This window comes from Oncorhynchus clarkii, chromosome 5 (assembly GCF_045791955.1).
Source record: "Oncorhynchus clarkii lewisi isolate Uvic-CL-2024 chromosome 5, UVic_Ocla_1.0, whole genome shotgun sequence".
In the NCBI taxonomy this organism is placed as follows: domain Eukaryota; kingdom Metazoa; phylum Chordata; class Actinopteri; order Salmoniformes; family Salmonidae; genus Oncorhynchus; species Oncorhynchus clarkii.
In genome coordinates this window covers 65,605,824-65,627,358 of record NC_092151.1, presented here as the reverse complement: position 1 = coordinate 65,627,358, position 21,535 = coordinate 65,605,824, and the positions used below count along the sequence as shown (strand labels likewise).

The window sequence follows — 21,535 nt, the reverse complement described above, 5'->3', positions numbered from 1 at the left end:
GGGGGCTGAATAATTTTGCACGCCCAATTTTTCAGTTTTTGATTTGTTAAAAAAGTTTGAAATATCCAATAAATGTCGTTCCACTTCATGATTGTGTCCCACTTGTTGTTGATTCTTCACAAAAAAATACAGTTTTATATCTTTATGTTTGAAGCCTGAAATGTGGCAAAAGGTCGCAAAGTTCAAGGGGGCCGAATACTTTCACAAGGCACTGTACATGGGGCTGTGAATTATCATGCTGAAACATGAGGTGATGGCGGTACAAGAATGGCATGACAATGGGCCTCAGGATCTCGTCACGATATCTCTGTGCATTCAAATTGTCGTTGATAAATTGCAATTGTGTTCATTGCCCATACCATAACCCCACCGCCACCTTGGGGCACTCTGTTCACAACGTCGACATCAGCAAACCGCTTGCCCACACGATGCAATACAAGTCGTTTACTGTTGTGAGGCCGGTTGGATGTACTGCCAAATTCTCTAAAACAACATTGGAGGTGGCTTATGGTAGAGAAATGAACATTAAATTCTCTGGTAATATCTCTGGACATTTCTGCAGTCAGCATGCCAATTGCATGCCCCCAAAACTTGAGACATCTGTGGAATTGTGTTGTGTGACAAAACTGCACATTTTACAGTGGCCTTTTGTTGTTCCCCAGCACAAGGTGCACCTATGTAATGATCATGCTGTTTAATCAGCTTTCTGATATGCCACACCTGTGGCATGAAATCTATCTATTATATATATATATATATTAGTTCATTTTTGGGGGGAAGCGTGGCTTCCCTTGGCATCCATGAATACACGCCACTGCCTCTCAACGCTGAAGATTGTGAGGCGTGTGTAGCCTTTGATCTGATGTGACCACTGGTTGGGTTGGACCATTGGATGTGACAGTTCCCTGCTGTTGTTCTGATGCTCGCGCCTATTGGCTGGCTGTGAGGTGAAAGGTTGTTGCTGTCATCAAATTTGCTCTGAGAAGGGGGGCAGAGCAGGACATAGGAAATGGTACTGATGAGAGGAAATAGCCAGCAGGCAGGGGAAGCTGAGCCAGCACACAGTGCGATGGCAGGTTGCTGATTTACCACAGCAGCCTTCATCTTTGAAACCTCCTACTAGAGATGCGCTATGCTATACGTTATGACGACAATCAGTTTTTCGACTGACGACAATCATTGCGTGGGGCAGACAAAAAAGCTAAACAGCCCTTTCTTCTTGTTATGTAATAGCATAAAACACAGCAAGCAGAGGGGACTTTGACTTTGTGCATTGCAAATATCATGACGACCAGCTAGCACATTGTAAATTACGAGGAAGAACAGCTATGTCTAAATGAATGTATACCTATTTTAATCTTAGAAATAGCATGTAAAGGGTGCATTGTGTGCATTTGCACGAAGCTCGGATGCGCGCCGAGGATTAATTTACCGGTGACCAATTTGAGTCGCCTTCTGAAGAGGTTTATCGCTGCACTGGTGTGATTCCTTCAGAATTTTGGCCGAAAGGAGCGTCTCTCACCTCATTTGTAAGGATATGCCGGAACAGTGTCATCATCAATAACCAATTTGGGATAGTCTACTGGGAAGATTCATTTTGGAATCACATTTTGTTGAATATATTAATTATATCAAGCAGTCGATAGGCATAAACAATGGCGGGCCCGGAGCAGTCCCAGCAGGTAGAGCAGAAAGCTGAGCCCATAGACGACGCTGAGCTCGCTCTTCAAGGTATCAACATGCTTCTCAACAACGGATTCAAGGAGAGCAACGAGCTTTTCAGAAAATATAGGTGAGATATTCTTCCTGGCCTTCATAATGAGATATTCTTCCTGGCCTTCATAATTTCATAAAACGTAGCCTATTATATGATCATATGTAGGTAAAGCAATATGCTGCACCTATCTAATCATGACAGATAACCTTGAATCATTATTAAATATTCACATGATAGTAGCAAATGTACCCCCCAGCAAATTGAAGGTTGGACAGAAATATTGATAAAACATCAGAGCTCAGCATATTTCCTTTGAGATCGTACCCATCAGAGCCATACAGGCTATTTTATATTTTAGGGTTATACAAGGCTTTGGTATCATTAAAGTATTATAATCTCAGTGGCCAATTGCATCAGTAATTCCCCAAACACACTGTCCAACTAAAGTCCAAAACACAAAGACCGTTTGTTCTCTTTGGTAGAACACACTGGTGCCAAACAGTGCATGACCATGGTTAGGCATAGTTTTATTTGAAATGTTTAGCCTGTTTGTACTTGTGATTATGATTATGTATTATTTGCTTTACCCTTTTTTTTCCTCTTAAAGCTGCAGATGAATGTTATTGAGTTGGTGTAACATACTGCAGTGAAACAGGCAGAGAGCGTACAATATAGGCTAATGAAAGTCTAAATTTAAATCCAGTCTTGTCTCTTCAAACCATCCCCCCCCCCAAACAAGAACTGAAATAGTAGATTATGTACTACATGCTGGCCCTGACATTCCAAACAGTTGAAGGGGTAATGGTGACTGAGAAATGGAAGGATAGTGCACTGCACTCACAGCAATCCAGCTATGTTTGTGCCAACAGGAGAAACTTCCACTTACTGTGCTAATTTTAGCTCCCTGGATAATCAAGCCTTTCTCCCTCCATGAGTCGCTGATGATGCTGAAACAAAGGACTGAATGTCCCTCTCTGTAAAGCACTATGTGGGAAAACATATCTAGTGACTAAGAAGTTCATGGTTATTTTTATACCAATTTGATGAATGATTTTTGATAATCAATTATGATCTTTATCTTTAGTTTGTTTCCTTAGTAACACAACTTTTCCTCTTAGTCGATACTCAACATTCACTGGCTACTATTTCCCCTGCTTTCTTGAATTATGTTTGGTATTAGGCCGAAGTAACTGTCTCTATCGCTTACCCACTTCGTAAGTATTATATTATTTTTGTCGTCTTCTCCATACTTTCCGTCCTTAACGTGTCTATCGCTCCCTTCCATTAACTCTGTCCTCTCTCTTCAGGACTCACAGTCCACTGATGAGCTTTGGGGCCAGTTTTGTCAGCTTCCTGGTGAGTTTCCTCAGACTGCATCTTGGCTGCAGTACAGATGTGTTGCCGTGAACCTTTGGTTGTTTTCCTGGAGATGGCTCACATCCTCTACTGACATTCTCTCTCATGACATCACCACAAGCATGCAAGCTAAGAGAGACAGGGCCAATTAAATTACTCATCCTAACAATGTTAGTGTGTGACATTACACCATACAGTGCATTGGGTGAGTTAGATGTGTCAAGACTTGACTCGACCCAATTTGTGAATGGATTACATCATCATGCCCACTATTGTCCATTTCCCCTCATTTTCAACTATTACCATAATGGATGCATCTTCAACTCATCAAAATAATTTAGCTGTGGAGACTATCACTCTCTTTGTAGTGATGTGTTTGACACTCTATTAGTCAGTCGGGGAAAAGAGAGAGAAGGCGACAGATTTTCTGTAAAATGGTCACAAACCAAAATCCCCCTGTCACTGCCCGTCATGTCAGAGTTGGAGCAACTATGAAGGCGGAGATGACTTCATTCTCCTCTGCCCTCCCATGCAACAAAATGCCTGGAAGGATAATGCATCAGTTAAAGGACCACTGATGCATAGAGGGCCTCATAGTTGCACGAATGAAACATAATTTAAATAATCTGAAAAGCAAACCACATATTTACAAGGGTGGAGGATGCATTCTGTATGTACAGTTGAAGTCAGAAGTTTACATACACTTAGGTTGGAGTCATTAAAACTTGTTTTTCAACCACTCCACAAATTTCTTGTTAACAAACTATAGTTTTGGCACATCGGTTAGGACATCTACTTTGCATGACACAAGTAATTTTTTCAACAATTGTTTACAAACAGATTATTTCACTTAACTCACTGTATCACAATTCCAGTGGGTCAGAAGTTTACATACACTAAGTTGACTGTGCCTTTAAACAGCTTGGAAAATTCCAGAAAATGATGTCATGGCTTTAGAAGCTTCTGATAGGCTAATTGACATAATTTGAGTCAATTGTAGGTGTACCTGTGGATGTATTTCAAGGCCTACCTTCAAACTCGGTGCCTCTTTGCTTGACATCATGGGAAAATCAAGATAAGTCAGCCAAGACCTCAGAAAAAAATTTGGGTTCATTCTTAGGAGCAATTTCCAAACACCTGAAGGTACCACGTTTATCTGTACAGACAATGGTACGCAAGTATAAACACCACGCAGCCATCATACCGCTCAGGAAAGAGACGCGTTCTGTTTCCTAGAGATGAACGTACTTTGGTGCGAAAAGTGCAAATCAATCCCAGAACAACAGCAAAGGACCTTGTGAAGATGCTGGAGGAAACAGGTACAAAATTATCTAAATCCATTCAATCAATCAAATGTATTTATAAAGCCCTTCTTACATCAGCTGATGTCACAAAGTGATGTACAGAAACCCAGCCTAAAACCCCGAACAGCAAGCAATGCAGGTGTAGATGCATGGTGGCTAGGAAAAACTTCCTAGAAAAGCCCGAACCTAGGAAGAAACCTAGAGAGGAACCAGGCTATGAGGGGTGGCCAGTCCTCTTCTGGCTGTGCCTGATGGAGATTATAACAGAACCTGGCTAAGATGTTCAAATGTTCATAGATGACCAGCAGGGTCAAGTAATAATAATCACAGTGGTTGTTGAGGGTGCAACAGGTCAGCACCTCAGGAGTAAATGTCAGTTGGCTTTTCATAGCCGATCATTCAGAGTATCTCTACCGCTCCTGCTGTCTCTAGAGAGTTGAAAACAGCAGGTTTGGGACAGGTAGCACATCCGGTGAACATTTCAGGGTTCCATAGCCGCAGGCAGAACAGTTGAAACTGGAGCAGCAGCACAGCCAGGTGGACTGGGGACAGCAAGCCAGTAGTCCTGAGGCATGGTCCTAGGACTCAGGTCCTCCGAGAGAGAGAATTAGAGAGCATACTTAAATTCACACCGGATAAGACAGGAGAAATACTCCAGATATAACAGACTGACCCTAGCCCCCTGACACATGAAGTACTGCAGCATAAATACTTGAGGCAGAGACAGGAGGGGTCGGGAGACACTGTGGCCCCATCCAACAATATCCCGGGACAGGGCTAAACAGGCAGGATATAACCCCACCAACTTTGCCAAAGCACAGCCCCCACACCACTAGAGGGATATCTTCAACCACCAACTTACCATCCTGAGACAAGGCTGAGTATAGCCCACGGAGATCTCCATCACGGCACAACCCAAGGGGGGGCGCCAACCCGGACAGGAAGATCACGTCAGTGACTCAACCCACTCAAGTGATGCACCCCTCCTAGGGACGGCATGGAAGAGCACCAGTAAGCCAGTGACTCAGCCCCTGTAATAGGGTTAGAGGCAGAGAATCCCAGTGGAGAGAGGGGAGTAAAACAAGTCCTATATCGACATAACCTGAAAGGCTGCTATGCTAGGAAGAAGCCTCTGCTCCAAAACCACCATAAAAAAGCCAGACTACAGTTTGCAACTGCACTTGGGGACAAAGATCGTACTTTTTGGAGAAATGTCCTCTGGTCTGATGAAACAAAAATAGAACTGTTTGGCCATAATGACCATCGTTAAGTTTGGAGGGAAAAGGTGGACGCTTGCAAGCCGAAGAACACCATCCCAACCGTGAAGCGGCTGGGGTGGCAGCATCCTGTTGTGGGGGTGCTTTGCTGCAAGAGGGTACTGGTGCACTTCACAAAATAGATGGCATCATGAAGAGGGAAAATTATGTTGATATATTGAAGCAACATCTCAAGATATCATTCAGGAAGTTAAAGCTTGGTCGCAAATGGGTCTTCCAAATGGACAATGACCCCAAGCATACTTCCAAAGTTGTGGCAAAATGGCTTCAGGACAACAAAGTCAAGGTATTGGAGTGGGCAGAACTGAAAAAGCGTGTGCAAGCAAGGAGGCCTACAAAGCTGACTCGGTTACACCAGCTCTGTCAGGAGGAATGGGCCAAAATTAACCCAAGTTAAACAATTTAAAGGCAATGGTACCAAATACAAATTGAGTGTATGCAAACTTCTGACCCACTGGGAATGTGATGAAAGAAAAAAAAGCTGAAATGAATCATTCTCGACTATTATTCTGACATTTCACATTCTTAAAATAAAGTGGTGATCCTAACTGACCTAAAACAGGGAATTTTTACTAGGATTGAATGTCAGGAATTTGTGAAACTGAGTTTAAATATATTTGGCTGAGGTGTATGTAAACTTCCGACTTCAACTGTATCTACGAATCAGTAGATTTATTTAATGACTTCCTCTCTGGGATTCTGGAATTGCTCCAGTTACTTATTCAAGTAAATGTTCTCTGACTGACAGTGTGATAAAAGACCACTGAATAAGAGATTGTTGACCAAACAGTGTGGCTCTCACACGTAACACACAGATACAATCCTGATGTCACCGTGTAACAGACAGATACACACAATAGGGTCCCGATGTTTCAAGTTCAAATTTCTAGTTTTATTGTCAGGTGCACAAGTACAGTGAAATGCCTTTCTTGCAAGCTCTTTCCCAACAATGCAGTAATCAAAGTAATCAATATCAGTCATACTATAGAATAAACTAGAACAAAAACACACAAGAAATTGAAATAAGTAGAACACGAGAAAGGGTCTGTGCCAATGTCACTGTGCTGTGGCCTAGAAAGGGCTCTTTGTACTGAGCCTGCGTTGTGAAAGCATTGTGCAACCCCTGTGTTATAACCCTCCTTCAGTCCGATTACAACACACTTGTGGCCAATACACCCCAATGAAAACTCAATCTGGTCTTATTATTAATTAAATCTGGTCCTTATTGTTTTTTTTATTTATTTATTTTTAATTTTTAATTTTACCCCTTTTTCTCCCCAATTTCGTAGTATCCAATTGTTGTAGTAGCTACTATCTTGTCTCATCGCTACAACTCCCGTACGGGCTCGGGAGAGACGAAGGTTGAAAGTCATGCGTCCTCCGATACACAACCAACCAAGCCGCTGCTTCTTTAACACAGCGCACATCCAACCCGGAAGCCAGCCGCACCAATGCGCCGGAGGAAACACCGTGCACCTGGCCACCTTGGCTAGCGTACACTGCGCCCAGCCCGCCACAGGAGTCGCTGGTGCGCGATGAGACAAGGACACCCCTACCGACCAAGCCCTCCCTAACCCGGGCGATGCTAGGCCAATTGTGCGGTCGCGGCCGGTTACGACAGAGCCTGGGCGCGAACCCAGGACTCTGATGGCACAGCTGGCGCTGCAGTACAGCGCCCTTAACCACTGCGCCACCCGGGAGGCCAGTTTTCAGTTCTTTCCACAGATTCTCGATTGGATTCAGGTCTGGACTTTGACTTGGCCATTCTAACACCTGGATATGTTTATTTTTGAACCATTCCATTGTAGATTTTGCTTTATGTTTTGGATCATTGTCTTGTTGGAAGACAAATCTCCGTCCCAGTCTCAGGTCTTTTGCAGACTCCATCAGGTTTTCTTCCAGAATGGTCCTGTATTTGGCTCCATCCATCTTCCCATCAATTTTAACCATCTTCCCTGTCCCTGCTGAAGAAAAGCAGGCCCAAACCATGATGCTGCCACCACCATGTTTGACAGTGGGGATGGTGTGTTCAGGGTGATGAGCTGTGTTGCTTTTACTCCAAACATAACGTTTTGCATTGTTGCCAAAAAGTTCAATTTTGGTTTCATCTGACCAGAGCACCTTCTTCCACATGTTTGGTGTGTCTCCCAGGTGGCTTGTGGCAAACTTTAAACTACACTTTTTATGGATATCTTTAAGAAATGGCTTTCTTCTTGCCACTCTTCCATAAAGGCCAGATTTGTGCAATATACGACTGATTGTTGTCCTATGGACAGAGTCTCCCACCTCAGCTGTAGATCTCTGCAGTTCATCCAGAGTGATCATGGGCCTCTTGGCTGCATCTCTGATCAGTCTTCTCCTTGTATGAGCTGAAAGTTTAGAGGGACGGCCAGGTCTTGGTAGATTTGCAGTGGTCTGATACTCCTTCCATTTCAATATTATCGCTTGCACAGTGCTCCTTGGGATGTTTAAAGCTTGGGAAATCTTTTTGTATCCAAATCCGGCTTTAAACTTCTTCACAACAGTATCTCGTATCTCGTGTGTTCCTTGTTCTTCATGATGCTCTCTGCGCTTTTAACAGACCTCTGAGACTATCACAGTGCAGGTGCATTTATACGGAGACTTGATTACACACAGGTGGATTGTATTTATCATCATTAGTCATTTAGGTCAACATTGGATCATTCAGAGATCCTCACTGAACTTCTGGAGAGAGTTTGCTGCACTGAAAGTAAAGGGGCTGAATAATTTTGCACGCCCAATTTGTCCGTTTTTGATTTGTTAAAAAAGTTTGAAATATCCAATAAATGTCGTTCCACTTCATGATTGTGTCCCACTTGTTGTTGATTCTTCACAAAAAAATACAGTTTTATATCTTTATGTTTGAAGCCTGAAATGTGGCAAAAGGTCGCAAAGTTCAAGGGGGCCGAATACTTTCGCAAGGCACTGTAGAACCCAGGACTCTGATGGCACAGCTGGCGCTGCAGTACAGCGCCCTTAACCACTGCGCCACCCGGGAGGCCTTAAATCTGGTCCTTATTGTTTTAATTCATTCCATGAGTGTTTTCAATGTGCCAGCGTTAGCTGAAAAGCTCCAATGTGTTTGGGTGACGTTGCAGAATGCCATGATGACCTTTGAGGAGGAGAAGATGCAGACGGCGTGTGACGACCTGAGAACCACGGAGAAGCTGTGTGAGAGTGACAACGCTGGAGTCATAGAGACAATCAGGAACAAAATCAAGAAGAGCGTGAGTGGGTGACTGATTTCAGGCAGAGAAGCAGGCAGGCAGGCAGACAGATGTTTCATTTACATGGAGCATTTATGTTTAGGATAGCCCAACATTGGTAATGTAGCATGCAAAGTTCTGTCTTGATTTCGGCTGTTAAATAACATAATTGTTGCCAGCTGTTTCAGTATCAATAATCAAAGCCAAAATGGAAACAATATCTTTGTTAACAATCTTCTATATTGAGCGTGATATTGGCAACTATGAGATCATGTCAAACGCACACTAAATGTAATTGGTGTAACTCTCTGAAATAGAATGAAGGAATAGAATGGAGACCTGTTTATGATCAACACGGGGCTTCTTCATTGCATAGCTGGACTGACTGATGGTTTAGTTGAGAGTTGATCAGATAATGACCAGACTGCTGTGTGTTTCTGTCTGTCAGTTGGAGTCCCAGAGGTCAGCGGTCGTGGTTGTGGACCGCCTGCAACGACAGATCATTGTGGCCGACTGCCAGGTTTACCTCGCTGTGCTTTCCTTCATCAAGCAGGAGCTCTCATGTAATGTATCATTTGTTGAATCCACAATCATTCAATAACAACTGTAATGCAAAATGGATCTTAACTAAATTATTTCGGATACATTTTCTATTCTATAATGTGATATGATTAATACCAGTCTACTGATTTTGGAAAACAAGTAAAATAGGAATCATGAGAGTTAACTGGATTTAACTTTCCATCTCCACTGGACTGCCTCTTACAGTATCTTCTCCACAACAGCGTACATCAAAGGAGGCTGGATCCTCCGTAAGGCCTGGAAGATGTACAATAAGTGCCACAGTGACATCAGTCAGCTGCAGGAGACCTGTGTGAGGCGCTGTTCCTCCCATGAGGAGGATCTGTCCTCAGACCAGGCCAATCACAACTCCCCAGTGGAGGGTGCTGTGACTGAAGAGGCCCTGGACCGGCTCAAGGGCTCCGTCAGCTTCGGCTACGGCCTCTTTCACCTCTGCATCTCTATGGTACCACCACACCTACTCAAGATCATAAACCTGCTGGGTTTCCCTGGTGACCGTCTCCAGGGTTTGTCCTCCCTCATGTATGCCAGTGAGAGTAAGGACATGAAGGCCCCACTAGCTACGTGAGTATGAGTAATGCATCACTTCTGAGAGGGAGAGAGCGACTTACTACACTAACTAAAAACCCAACAACAATTTCAAAATGTTTACTGAGTTACACTTCATATAAGGGAATCTGTCGGCCATAATCTATGGATTTCACATCACTGGGAATACAGATAATCATCTGTTGGTCACAGATACCTTAAAAAAAAGGTAGGGGCGTGGATCAGAAAACCAGTCAGTATCTGGTGTGAGTGCCATTTGCCTCATCCTGCACGACACATCTCCTTTGCATAGAGCTGCCGTTGTTACACGGGGTCTGCGGTTGTGAGGCCGGTTGGACATACTGCCAAAATCAAAAATGATATTGGAGGCGGCTTATGGTAGAGAAATTAACATTCAATTCTCTGGCAACACCTCTGGTGGACATTACTGCAGTCAGCATGCCAATTGCATGCTCCCTCAAAACTTGAGACATCTGTGGCATTGTGTTGTGTAACAAAACTGCACATTTAAGAGTGGCCTTTTATTGTCCCCAACACAAAGTTCACCTGTGAGTGATCATGCTGTTTAATCAGCTTCTTGATATGCCACACCTGTCAGGTGGATGGATTATCTTGGCAAAGGGGAAATGCTCACTTACAGGGATGTAAACAAATTTGTGGCCAAAATTTGAGAGAAATAAGCTTTTTGTGTGTATGGAACATTTTTGGGATCTTTTATATCAGCTCTTGAAACATGGGACCAACACTTTACATGTTGCATTTATATTTTTGTTCAGTGTAGTAGTTGAAGGGAATGACATTCAAGCAAAGGGAGAAGGAAAGGGATAATGTTCTTTTTGTCAGTTATTTTTACTGCTTGAATGAGCTGATATATGTATGGTGCCTTCAGAAAGTATTCATACCCCTTGACTTATTCCACATTTTGTTGTGTTACAGCCTGAATTAAAACATTTATAAAATACGTTTTTTTCTCTCACCCATCTACACCATAACCCCATAATGACAAAGTGAACACGTTTTTTTTTACAAATGGATTGAAAATAAATACAGAAATATCTCATTTACATAAGTGTTCGTACCCCTGGGACAATACTTTGTAGAAGCACCTTTCTCTAAGAGTCTCTAAGCCCTTTTTTGCGATCCATTGGAAAAACCTCCCTGGTCTTTGTGGTTGAATCTGTGTTTGCAATTCACTACTCGATTGAGGGACCTTGTGTGGGGTACAGAGATACGCTATTCATAGAAAATGATTGAACAACCTATTATGTCATTTGTTCAGCACATTTTTACTCCTGAACTTATTTAGGCTTGCCATAACAAAGGTTTTGAATACTTATTGGCTCAAGACAGTTTCTTTGAATTTTTAACTTCTAACATTTTCTACAAACAAAATTCCATTTAGACATTGTGGGGTATTGTGTGTAGATCAGTGACACAAACCAAATGTAATCAATTGAAAAATCAGGCTGTAACACAACATAATGTGGAGGGGTGAATACTTTCTGAAGGCACTGTAGATATGATGCCATCATTTGAAAGAAAAGCAGAGCACAGGTCTTGATTTAGATTTAGGATGATGTGTTGTTACTCTGCACAATGTGTTTCAGCTCATCTCTTTCCCAGCTCTTGGCAAAGTTCTTGTTCCTACTGTTTCAGACACGGCCATCTGTTTTGTCATAACTCATAGAGTATCACAGTGGCATATTATAATCATAGCGTATTTATTCTGTGTGTAATACAGGGAACCAGGGACAGGTTGTCACGATCGTTGTAATGATGAGACCAAGGCGCAGCGTGAATAGAGTTCCACATATTTTTTATGAACTGAAACTCACCAAAACAAAACAACAAACAACCAACCAAACAAAACGCTATTAGTGTGCACACAGGCACCTAACTGTAGACAAGATCCCACACCAGAAAGTGGGAAAAAGGGCTTCCTAAATATGATCCCCAATCAGAGACAACGATAAACAGCTATCTTTGATTGGGAACCATATCAGGCCAACATAGACATACAAAAACCTTAGACATACAAAAAAAACTAGACATACAAAAACCTAGAGTACCCACCCTAGTCACACCCTGACCTAACCAAAATATATAGAAAACAGAGATATCTAAGGTCAGGGCGTGACACAGGTGTTTGTTGTAAAATGTAACATTTGAAGTCATAGAGAATTGGGGACATATTGAGTACAATTGCATGCTGTCAGTGGCAGTTGAGTGGTGACTTATGATGACTAGTAGATCTAAGAATAGCAATAATCATTCCCATGTGGTGAAAAATAGCCCTGAAACAAACTACCATTTGCTATTTATGAAATTTAGATGGTGTTTTACCAAATTACTGCAGTGGGGTTTTGTTCGATACGGCATCTTTACAAAGCTCTAATTTGACAAGAAAAGAAACCTTGTTGCATGTTAACTACCTAAGAACTTGAATGTACTGTAATCAATATTTATTAAAAACATCTTAAATTGTCATTCAAACAAACCGTTTGCATCTCTCTTCCCTGCCCAGGTTGGCCCTCCTGTGGTACCACACAGTAGTGCTGCCCTTTTTTGCACTGGATGGTTCTGACACTCAGGCAGGCCTGGAGGAAGCCAAGGCCATTCTGCAGAGGAAGGCTGTGGTCTACCCCAATTCCTCCCTCTTCATGTTCTTTAAAGGACGTGTTCAGAGGTTAGAGGTGAGCATGGTGTCATCTGAAGGTTAAATAACAGTATGTTGCCACTTAGTGTTGTACAGGACAGTAAGTGGTTGTAGCTCGTAATTGTGTCAAGTGATGAGTTGTGTGCTCTCTCCATCTCATCTATATCTCATCTATCTCCAGTGCCAAATTAACAGTGCGCTGGTGTCCTTCCATGATGCACTAGAGCTGGCATCAGACCAAAGAGAGATCCAGCACGTGTGTCTCTATGAAATCGGTACTTGTTAACCTCACATACATGCATGCCAACTTTCAAATGAGCACCCAGACATGCAAACACTCATCATGTACTGTTTACAGTCACTGAGAGACAAATCCATCTGTTCTACCTATTTGTCTTGTCTTGATTTCAGGCTGGTGCAGTATGATCGAGATGAACTTTGAGGATGCGTTCAGGTCATTTGAGAGGCTGAAGAATGAGTCCCGGTGGTCACAGTGTTACTATGCCTACCTGACTGGAGGTGAGAGAGCCACTGCCCAGGAACATGTGGAGCATTGATCGATCATCATCATTTCATCTTTATCTTCTCAAAGTTATCTCACACTCTAAACCCTCCCTTTGTACAGTATGTCAGGGAGCTGCAGGGGACTTGGATGGTGCCAAGTGTGTCTTCAAAGATGTCCAGAAACTGTTCAAGAGGAAGAACAACCAGATTGAGCAGTTTGCCCTTAAGAGGGTGGGTCATTTTCATCTAAGTGTATTTACCATGTCTTTATCCACTCTTTGTGAAACTAATAATCATGAATCCTCTCCCTTTCTCTGCCTTGGCCAATCTGCCTCACCCTACTGCAGGCGGAGAGACTGAGGAAGATGTCTCCCACCAGAGAGCTGTGCATTCTGGGAGTCATAGAGGTGCTGTACCTGTGGAAGGCTCTGCCCAACTGCTCCTCCTCCAAACTGCAGCTCATGAATCAGGGTAAGGGCTGGAGCCCAACCTTTATCATCCTTCACATGTCATCATATCTAAACAGCAATACAACAGGCATAAGCTTTCTATTACACTATCAAAAAATATGAAATTCTTAAATGCTTCCTAGAGAGAAGACTGAATCTCTTTACCCTGTTTTCTCCCCAATTTCGTGGTGTCCAATTGGTAGTTAGTCTTGTCTCATCTCTGCAACTTCCGTACGGACTCGGCAGAGGTGAAGGTCGAGAGCCGTGCGTCCTCCGCAACACAACCCAACCAACCAAGCCGCACCGCACTGCTTCTTGACACAATGCCCACTTAACCCAGAAGCCAGCCGCACCAATGTGTCGGAGGAAACACTGTACACCTGGCGACTGTGTCAGCGTGCAGTGCGCCCAGCCCACCAGTATGCGATGGGACATGGACATCCCTGCCGGCCAAACCCTCCCCTAACCCGGATGACACTGGACCAATTGTGCGCCACCCCATGGGTCTCCCGGTCGCGACAGAGCCTGGACTCAAACCCAGAATCTCTACTGGCACACCTAGCACTGCGATGCAGTGCCTTAGACCACAGCGCCACTCAGGAGGCCCGAATCTCTTAGTTAAGGAGTTTCCTATGACACAGTGGGGTGCTAACCACTGTACTAACAGATTGTAAAGTATTGTACTATTTCTGTTTAAGACATCGTTTCCTCTCGTTTTAGTGTTACAGAGTGTGGATGACGCATCGTGCAGGGGTCTGAAAAACCTCCTTCTTGGTTCCATTCACAAATGCCATGGAAATAATAAAGATGCTATCCAGGTAATTAGATCATTTGTACCTAAGCACATTATTGTACAATCATTATATTATCATATGCCAGTACAAACAATTAAGCACTTATTAGTTATTCATTATCTAGGTATTTGTGCTGAATTACAGTGAATCATAAAGTATTCAGACCGCTTGATTTTTTCCACATTTTGTTACGTTACAGCCTTATTCTAAAATGGATTAAATAAAAAAATCCTCATCAATCTACATACAATGACAAAGTGAAAACAGGTGTTTGTTTATAAATTGTTGAAAATATATTAAAAAAATAAAACACAGTAATGCCTTATTTACATAAGTATTCAGACCCTTTGCTATGAGACTCGAAATTGAGCTCGGGTGCATCCTGTTTCCATTGATCATCCTTGAGATGTTTCTACAACTTGATTGGAGTCCACTTGTGGTAAATTCAATTGATTGGATATGATTTGGAAAGGCACACCTGTCTATATAAGGTCCCACAGTTAACAGTTCATGTCAGTGCAAAAACCAAGCCATAAGGTTGAAGAAATTGTCCGTAGAGCTCCGAGACAGGATTGTGTTGAGGCACAACATTGAAGGTCCCCAAGAACACAGTGCCTCCATCATTTTGAAATATAAGATGTTTGGAACCACCAATACTCTTGGTTGCCGCCTGGCCAAACTGAGCAATCGGGGACGAAGGGCTTTGATCAGGGCCCGATGGTCACTCTGACAGAACTCCAGAGTTCCTCTGTGGAGATGGGAGAACCTTCCAGAATGACAACCATCTCTGCAGCACTCCACTAATCAGGCCTTTATGGTAGAGTGGCCAGACGGAAGCCACTCCTCAGTAAAAGGCGCATGACAGCCCGCTTGGAGTTTGCCAAAATGGCACCTAAAGACTCTCAGACCTTGAGAAACAATATTCTCTGGTCTGATGCAACCAAGATTGAACACTTTGGCGTCAATGCCAAGCGTCACTTCTAGAGGAAACCTGGCTCCATCCCTATGGTGAAGAATGGTGGTGGCAGCATCATGTTGTGGGGATGTTTTTCAGTGGCAGGGACTGGGAGAAGAGTCAGGATCAAGGGAAAGATGAACGGAGAAAAGTAGAGAGAGATCATTGATGAAAACCTGCTCCAGGAGTGGCTTCGGTAGAAGTCTCTAAATGTCCTTGAGTGGCCCAGCCAGAGCCTGGACTTGAACCCAATCAAACATCTCTGGAGAGACCTGAAAATGACCATCCAACTTGACAGAGCTTGAGAAGATCTGCAGAGAAGAATGGCATAAATTCCCCAAATACAGGTGTGCCAAGCTTGTAGTGTCATACCCAAGAAGACTCAAGGCTGTAATTGCTGCCAAAGGTGCTTCAACAAAGTACTGAGTAAAGGGTCTGAATAGTAAATGTGATATTTCAGGTTTTCATTTTTAATACATTTGCAAAAACTTGTTTTTTCTTTGTCATTATGTTGTATTGTGTATAGATTGATGACGGAGAAAAAATGATTTAAAACATTTTATAATAAGGCTGTAATGTAACAATTTGGAAAAAGCCAAGGGGTCTAAATACTTTCTGAATGCCCTGTATATCATTAGATTTTCCTTTGGTCTTTCTCCTCACATCTAGTCGTTCCAGCTGGCAGCCAGAGATGAGTTTGGTCGACAGACCAACTCTTATGTGCAGCCATACTCCTGCTATGAGCTTGGATGTGTCCTGCTTGCCAAGCCAGAGGTGAGGATATCTCAACTCAGACAATATGTGCATGTGGGTGTTTGTGTTCAACATTTAATTAAGGAATTTATCTCAATAAACAAATGAGATTTTTTTTTGCATTGTGTTTCTATCCAGACGGTGGGAAAAGGGAGAGCTTTTCTGCTTCAGTCAAAGGTACAGTAATCAGATTATATAAAAATATGAATAGTTAGCGATTTCCTGTTTTGAAATTACTGGTACAAACAGCCTTTGTCTTAACACAGTCCATTCTAATTGTGAGCTTGTCATTGTATTCTTTGCTCTGCCACAGGAGGATTATGCAGGCTATGACTTTGAGAACAGACTTCACGTGCGCATCCACTCAGCCATGGCCTCGCTGAAGGAAGTGGTACCTCAAAGACCCGCCGACCACTGATGTAATGATCACTCAGCCTCCAGCTGTGCATTTGATGATACGGGAAGCATGGCTTTTACTATACATTGAAAGCCATTCAAAACCACAGTATGTCAGTCTCATCAGACACATTTTTATTTTCTTATACACACATCCAAGTACAATAAACCAACAATTTCATAGTCAATACCAACAATTTCATAGTCACTACCAATCTAGTGTATTTGGGGGGTTTTAGCCTTGCAACCCCTCCTTCCATTCTGTGGACCATAGGATACAAGTAACTTCTTGAAGAGGCACACCTTATTCCCATTTCAGGTTTTCTTGACCATAGGTAGTAATAGTACAGTTAACAGTAGGAAACATTGTCAACAAACATTTTCATCATGAGATAATTTTTCTGCAATGAGAAAGTGTTATAGTGAAGTCAAAGTGACAACAACCCTAAAAATGATTGAACAAGAACTTAGTGGCCTGCTACCTTGTGGTATTGTATCACCCAGTGTGCCATGGAACGCATACCATTAAGCAGTAAAACGTTTAATTTTGGAGTTTTTCTGACATTCACATTATAGCTTACAAGTAATATGCACAGCCAAATGAATTGTGACATTTTAGCACAATTTTAGTCCAAACAATGTTATAGATTAACATGATTTATTTTAGTTTCTAAGCAGTGGGCATTGATCTGCACACTATGCATACAATTGCAGGGGTATTAGTAACCCAGGGACCTGAAAGCTTATTTTCTACAGCTGTGTATTATAAATGATGTTTTTTTTCCCCCTGAGATACTTTGGATGACAACACCCTTATCAGGACACAGAACGCATTTATATTCATATTTACTCTGGTTTTTAAACAAAATGCAACAAGGTCCTATTAACTACAGGCATTGTAATAACCACGATAGGATTTAAGTTATTCAAACTGGACATTCAAGTTTGATATTCTGTCATTTTAGTGTGATCAGGCTTTTCTATCATCAGGCCACACTGATGACGAGTGAACCATTCAAGACAGTCTAAAACTAAATTGAAAGTGCAGGGTATTGTATCACTCTTTTTATAATCACTCTGAGGTGCAATAAAAGGCAAAGCAATAAAAAGCTAAAAGTCTACTCATTTTACACTGGAAGTTTCATTAGCTATTTCAAATCCCACTTTACAAATAAACAAATTATAAAGGCTTAGCACAAGCACTACACAGCACAAATAATTTATTAGCAAATTCATACTATATGAGAGGTGATATAAACTGTCTTTACTTCATACTACAGGAAGGGTGATATAAACAGTCTTTAATTCATACTACATGAAGGGTGATATAAACTCTTTAATTCATACTATACTGAACAAAATTATAAACGCAATATGTAAAGTGTTGGTCCGATTTTTCATGAGCTGAAATAAAAGATCCCAGAAATGTTCCATACGCACAAAAAGCTTATTTCTCTCAAATGGTGTGAACAAATTTGTTTACATCCCTGTTAGTGAGCATTTCCCCTTTGCCAAGATAACCCATCCATCCACCTGACAGGTGTTACATATCAAGAAGCTGATTAAACAGCATGATCATTACACAGGTGAACCTTGTGCTGGGTACAATAAAAGGCCACTCTAAAATGTGCAGCTTTGTCACACAACACAATGCCACAGATGTCTCAAGTTTTGAAAGAGTGTGCAATTGGCATGCTGACAGCAGGAATGTCCACCAAAGCTGTTGCCAGAAAATTTAATGTTCAGTTCTCTACCATAAGCCACCTCCAATGTCGTTTTAGAGAATTTGGCAGTACATGCAACCGGCCTCACAACCGCAGACCCTGTGTAACCACGCCAGCCCAGGACCTCCACATCCGGCTTCTTCACGTGCGGGATCGTCTGAGGAGGGAGATGGGGGGGTATGTGCTGAGGAGTATTTGTCTCTGTAATAAAGCCTTAATGTGTGGGAAAAAAACTCATCCTGAATGGCTGGGCCTGGCTTCCCAGTGGGTGGACCTGGCTCCCAAGTGGGTGGGCCTATGCCCTCCCAGGCCCACCCATGGCTATGCCCCTGCCCAATCGTGAAATCCATAGATTAGGGCCTATTGAATTTATTTCAATAGAGTGATTTCCTTCTACTCAGTAAAATCTTTGAAATTGTTAAATGTTAAATTAAATTGTTAAATGAACATGCCATACTAATAAAGGCATTTTAATTAATTATATGAAGAGTGCCTTGGTCCTCCTTTCTTTTTGATGACCAATTTACCCCTTTTACCAAAGAGCACCTTCTATCTACCAAAATGTACTATTGTGTACCTTAGTAGCGCTTCCCTTCCTCCTCTTTCTACTTGTTAAATGTTGCGTTTCTGTTTCTGTTCAGTATACATGAAGGGGGATGGATATAAACGGTCTTTGCATCTGGTGCTTGTCAAATGTGGAATAACTCTTTGCCATCCTTCATATAGCATGGTATATTATTATGAATGATTTCTGAAACATCTATATAGGCCTTGTGGTAAAGGGCTTGTGAAGGCTTCAACATGCTATGTTTCCTTTAAAGTGGGACTCTTTTTTTTCATGTTCAAGGTTGTTTTTGAACATTGTTTTATCTACACTAAAGTCAGTCACTGACCTCCCATCTTTTCCTGTGATTGTGTAAAGGGATGTAAGATGTGGTGTGATGTATACCTTTTGACTACTGAGTGTGTGACCAGTAAGTGCTGGTATAAAGTAAGTTCACAGCTGTAAGAGAAAAGTGTATTAGAATGACATGTAATAAATAATGAGTTAAATGTCATATGTATACCAAAAAACGGGGACATTCCTTTCTTAGAAATGTGTTATATCCACTTTGTTGTGGGGTTGTGGAGGATTATGTGGATAGAGATGGTTACATTGTAACAGGAAGTTGTTCCTATGTGGTGTCAGAGCCCTACATACTGTTCAATAAAGTGTTGTCAATTAATTCTGCATTTCGAATGAGCTGTTTCACTTTTATGCTGACAACATCTGTCTTGTGGCTTAATTTATGTCCATATGAAAAACTGAACCTTTTCTATAATTAGTTGGCACCATTTGGAAGTGGTGGCGGCAACTTCAGATGACATGTATTGTGATCTAAAGCTCTGACGACATTCCCACGTGTGGGCGGGCCATGCCCGTTATTATGACGAACTGCATAATTGTATGTTTCTATATTTTTTACTGACGTATTACATTGTTACCTCTTGGGAAATTCATGTGACAACATATTTCTTTGCATTTGGAATACGGGAATAGAAAAGAGGACGTTTTTTTCGCAGAGTAAGTTAACCTAGGCCTACTTTTCAGACAAACGCAGACAAACTTGTATAGTTGCACGTAGAAATTAAAATGAAATATTCTCAGAAGCTGATGTGTTCCTTGTATAAAGTAATAGCCCGATATATTAGATTCATTTAATTTATATAATATTTCCCTTCAGGAGAATTATCTCAACGAGGTGATCCTCCGTTAAAGATGTCCTACAGATATTCCGCCAAAGTGCCTCCAGGCTTGATGACTCTTTTGGAAGGCCTCAGTCGGTCCGTGGTGAAAAGACGGCCAGAATCCATCTCACAGTTTGCTACCTTTTACTTCGCCGAGCTCTTGCACTTCAGGACAGGTACACATGTTTGTTGAGAATAACTACATTTTTTAAAACAAAATATCATGAAATATGTTGAGAAAACTGAAGTAACATGTTTCATTGCTATGTTGGGCACAGAAAATCCAACTCTTGCCATCAACGACCTTGTGAGAGAATTCAATACAACTAAAGGTAGGCCTAACTAGATAATAGCCCATAATGATAAGGCCATACCCAAGTACCAAAACAGGTACCTGAAGAGTAGCCTACTGTAATAAAAATGGAAAGTCCATGGCAGCACAAGACATTAATAAATGTGACTATTACAAATCTCCTGGCTTTGTAAGAAATCACAATTCAAAGTCAATCAAATACCGTGACCCTTATATTTATTTTTCTCTTATAGTGCCTAAGTTCCCAAGTCATGGCATTGGAGCTGTGATTGCTCCGCTGGCAGTTCAGAATGAAAGTGCCACAGCAGTGTCTCCTGGTGGTCAATATGTCCAACCATTTGGAATTTACCCTCCAGATAGGATTTTCCAAACTCTTCCCAGTATTCCAGGAGTGGAGGAGCAGGATGCTGAGCAGCCCTGGGTCCACGGCCAGAACATTCTGTACACTGGCACAACGTTGCCTGGTCTATCAGGTTGCAAAGAAGCTGCAGAAGCAACCTCCCTGCCAAGCCAATACCTCAATGACTCTGGCCTCCAGAGAAGTATGCAGGCAGTTACCACTAATGTGTCCCCTCACCCCATCTCAGCAGATCAAGCCGAAGATTTAGTCGTCTTCCGCAGGAAATCCAGGAATGACTGCATGACGGCTACCTGTGATATCAACTCTGCTGCCCCAGACCGGTGCCGGCAAACCAAGTCAGCTTTCCTCGAGAGGGTTCCACTGAGTGAGATCTATCACATATCCAATGCTGTTCTGATCAGGACACCTTCTGTGCCCTGTGAGTACATGATTGTAGTGCAGTCAGACAAGGTCCCGAAGACCATGGTGTTTCAGAGAGTCTCATCAGTCAGTAAGACAATGAGGAACACTCGAACAGCAGCAGCTTGTGGTGATGATGCCACTGGTGCCACAGGTAACACCCAGCCTGACTGCACACCATGTTTCACCCTGCCTACAGCCCCATCACAGGTAGTCAAAGATCAGCCAGACACCCAATTGGTCATGCCCCTAGCGCTGACTGAGGACACTCAGCTTTCTGGTGATGGAAATAGGGATCTCCTAACCCAACCTGGTTGGAATCCTCTTTCACCTGGAGATAATTCTGTTTACAAGCATATGGACATAAATATAGCATTACCTGATCCGAATGCCTACAACCCATACATCAATGAAATGATAGTGGATCAAATGAACTGGGTGAATGAAGATGTTTCAACCATGGTGTCCGATGATATAATAGCCCCTGGTAT

The 21,535-nt window shown here is 42.3% G+C and overlaps 1 protein-coding gene across 2 annotated transcripts; it reads left to right on the top strand.

The window, feature by feature from the left end:
• Positions 1-984: 984 nt before the first annotated feature.
• On the top strand, positions 985-19,469 carry LOC139409237 (tetratricopeptide repeat protein 39C-like). 2 transcript variants are annotated; one of them, XM_071154109.1, is made up of 15 exons: positions 985-1,792; positions 3,025-3,073; positions 8,774-8,902; positions 9,330-9,444; positions 9,667-10,027; positions 12,537-12,705; positions 12,850-12,943; positions 13,080-13,187; positions 13,294-13,403; positions 13,520-13,643; positions 14,342-14,439; positions 16,040-16,144; positions 16,262-16,300; positions 16,437-16,542; positions 18,301-19,469. In XM_071154109.1, exons 1-14 carry the CDS (start codon positions 1,656-1,658, stop codon positions 16,539-16,541), a joined length of 1,743 nt encoding a protein of 580 aa, XP_071010210.1. In that variant the 5' UTR covers positions 985-1,655; the 3' UTR covers position 16,542; positions 18,301-19,469. The 2 variants fall into 2 exon arrangements, 1 of the variants encoding a protein (XP_071010210.1); XR_011634385.1 differs by having other exon boundaries at positions 1,445-1,792; positions 16,437-16,628.
• The last annotated feature ends 2,066 nt before the right edge of the window (positions 19,470-21,535 follow it).

Excerpts from the sequence above, each read along its gene's own strand:
- LOC139409237 (XM_071154109.1), top strand. The coding sequence starts at position 1,656 with ATGGCGGGCCCGGAGCAGTCCCAGCAGGTAGAGCAGAAAGCTGAGCCC. Across the intron at positions 12,944-13,079 it reads CGTGTGTCTCTATGAAATCG|GCTGGTGCAGTATGATCGAG; the intron begins GTACTTGTTAAC and ends TCTTGATTTCAG. Across the intron at positions 13,404-13,519 it reads AGCAGTTTGCCCTTAAGAGG|GCGGAGAGACTGAGGAAGAT; the intron begins GTGGGTCATTTT and ends ACCCTACTGCAG.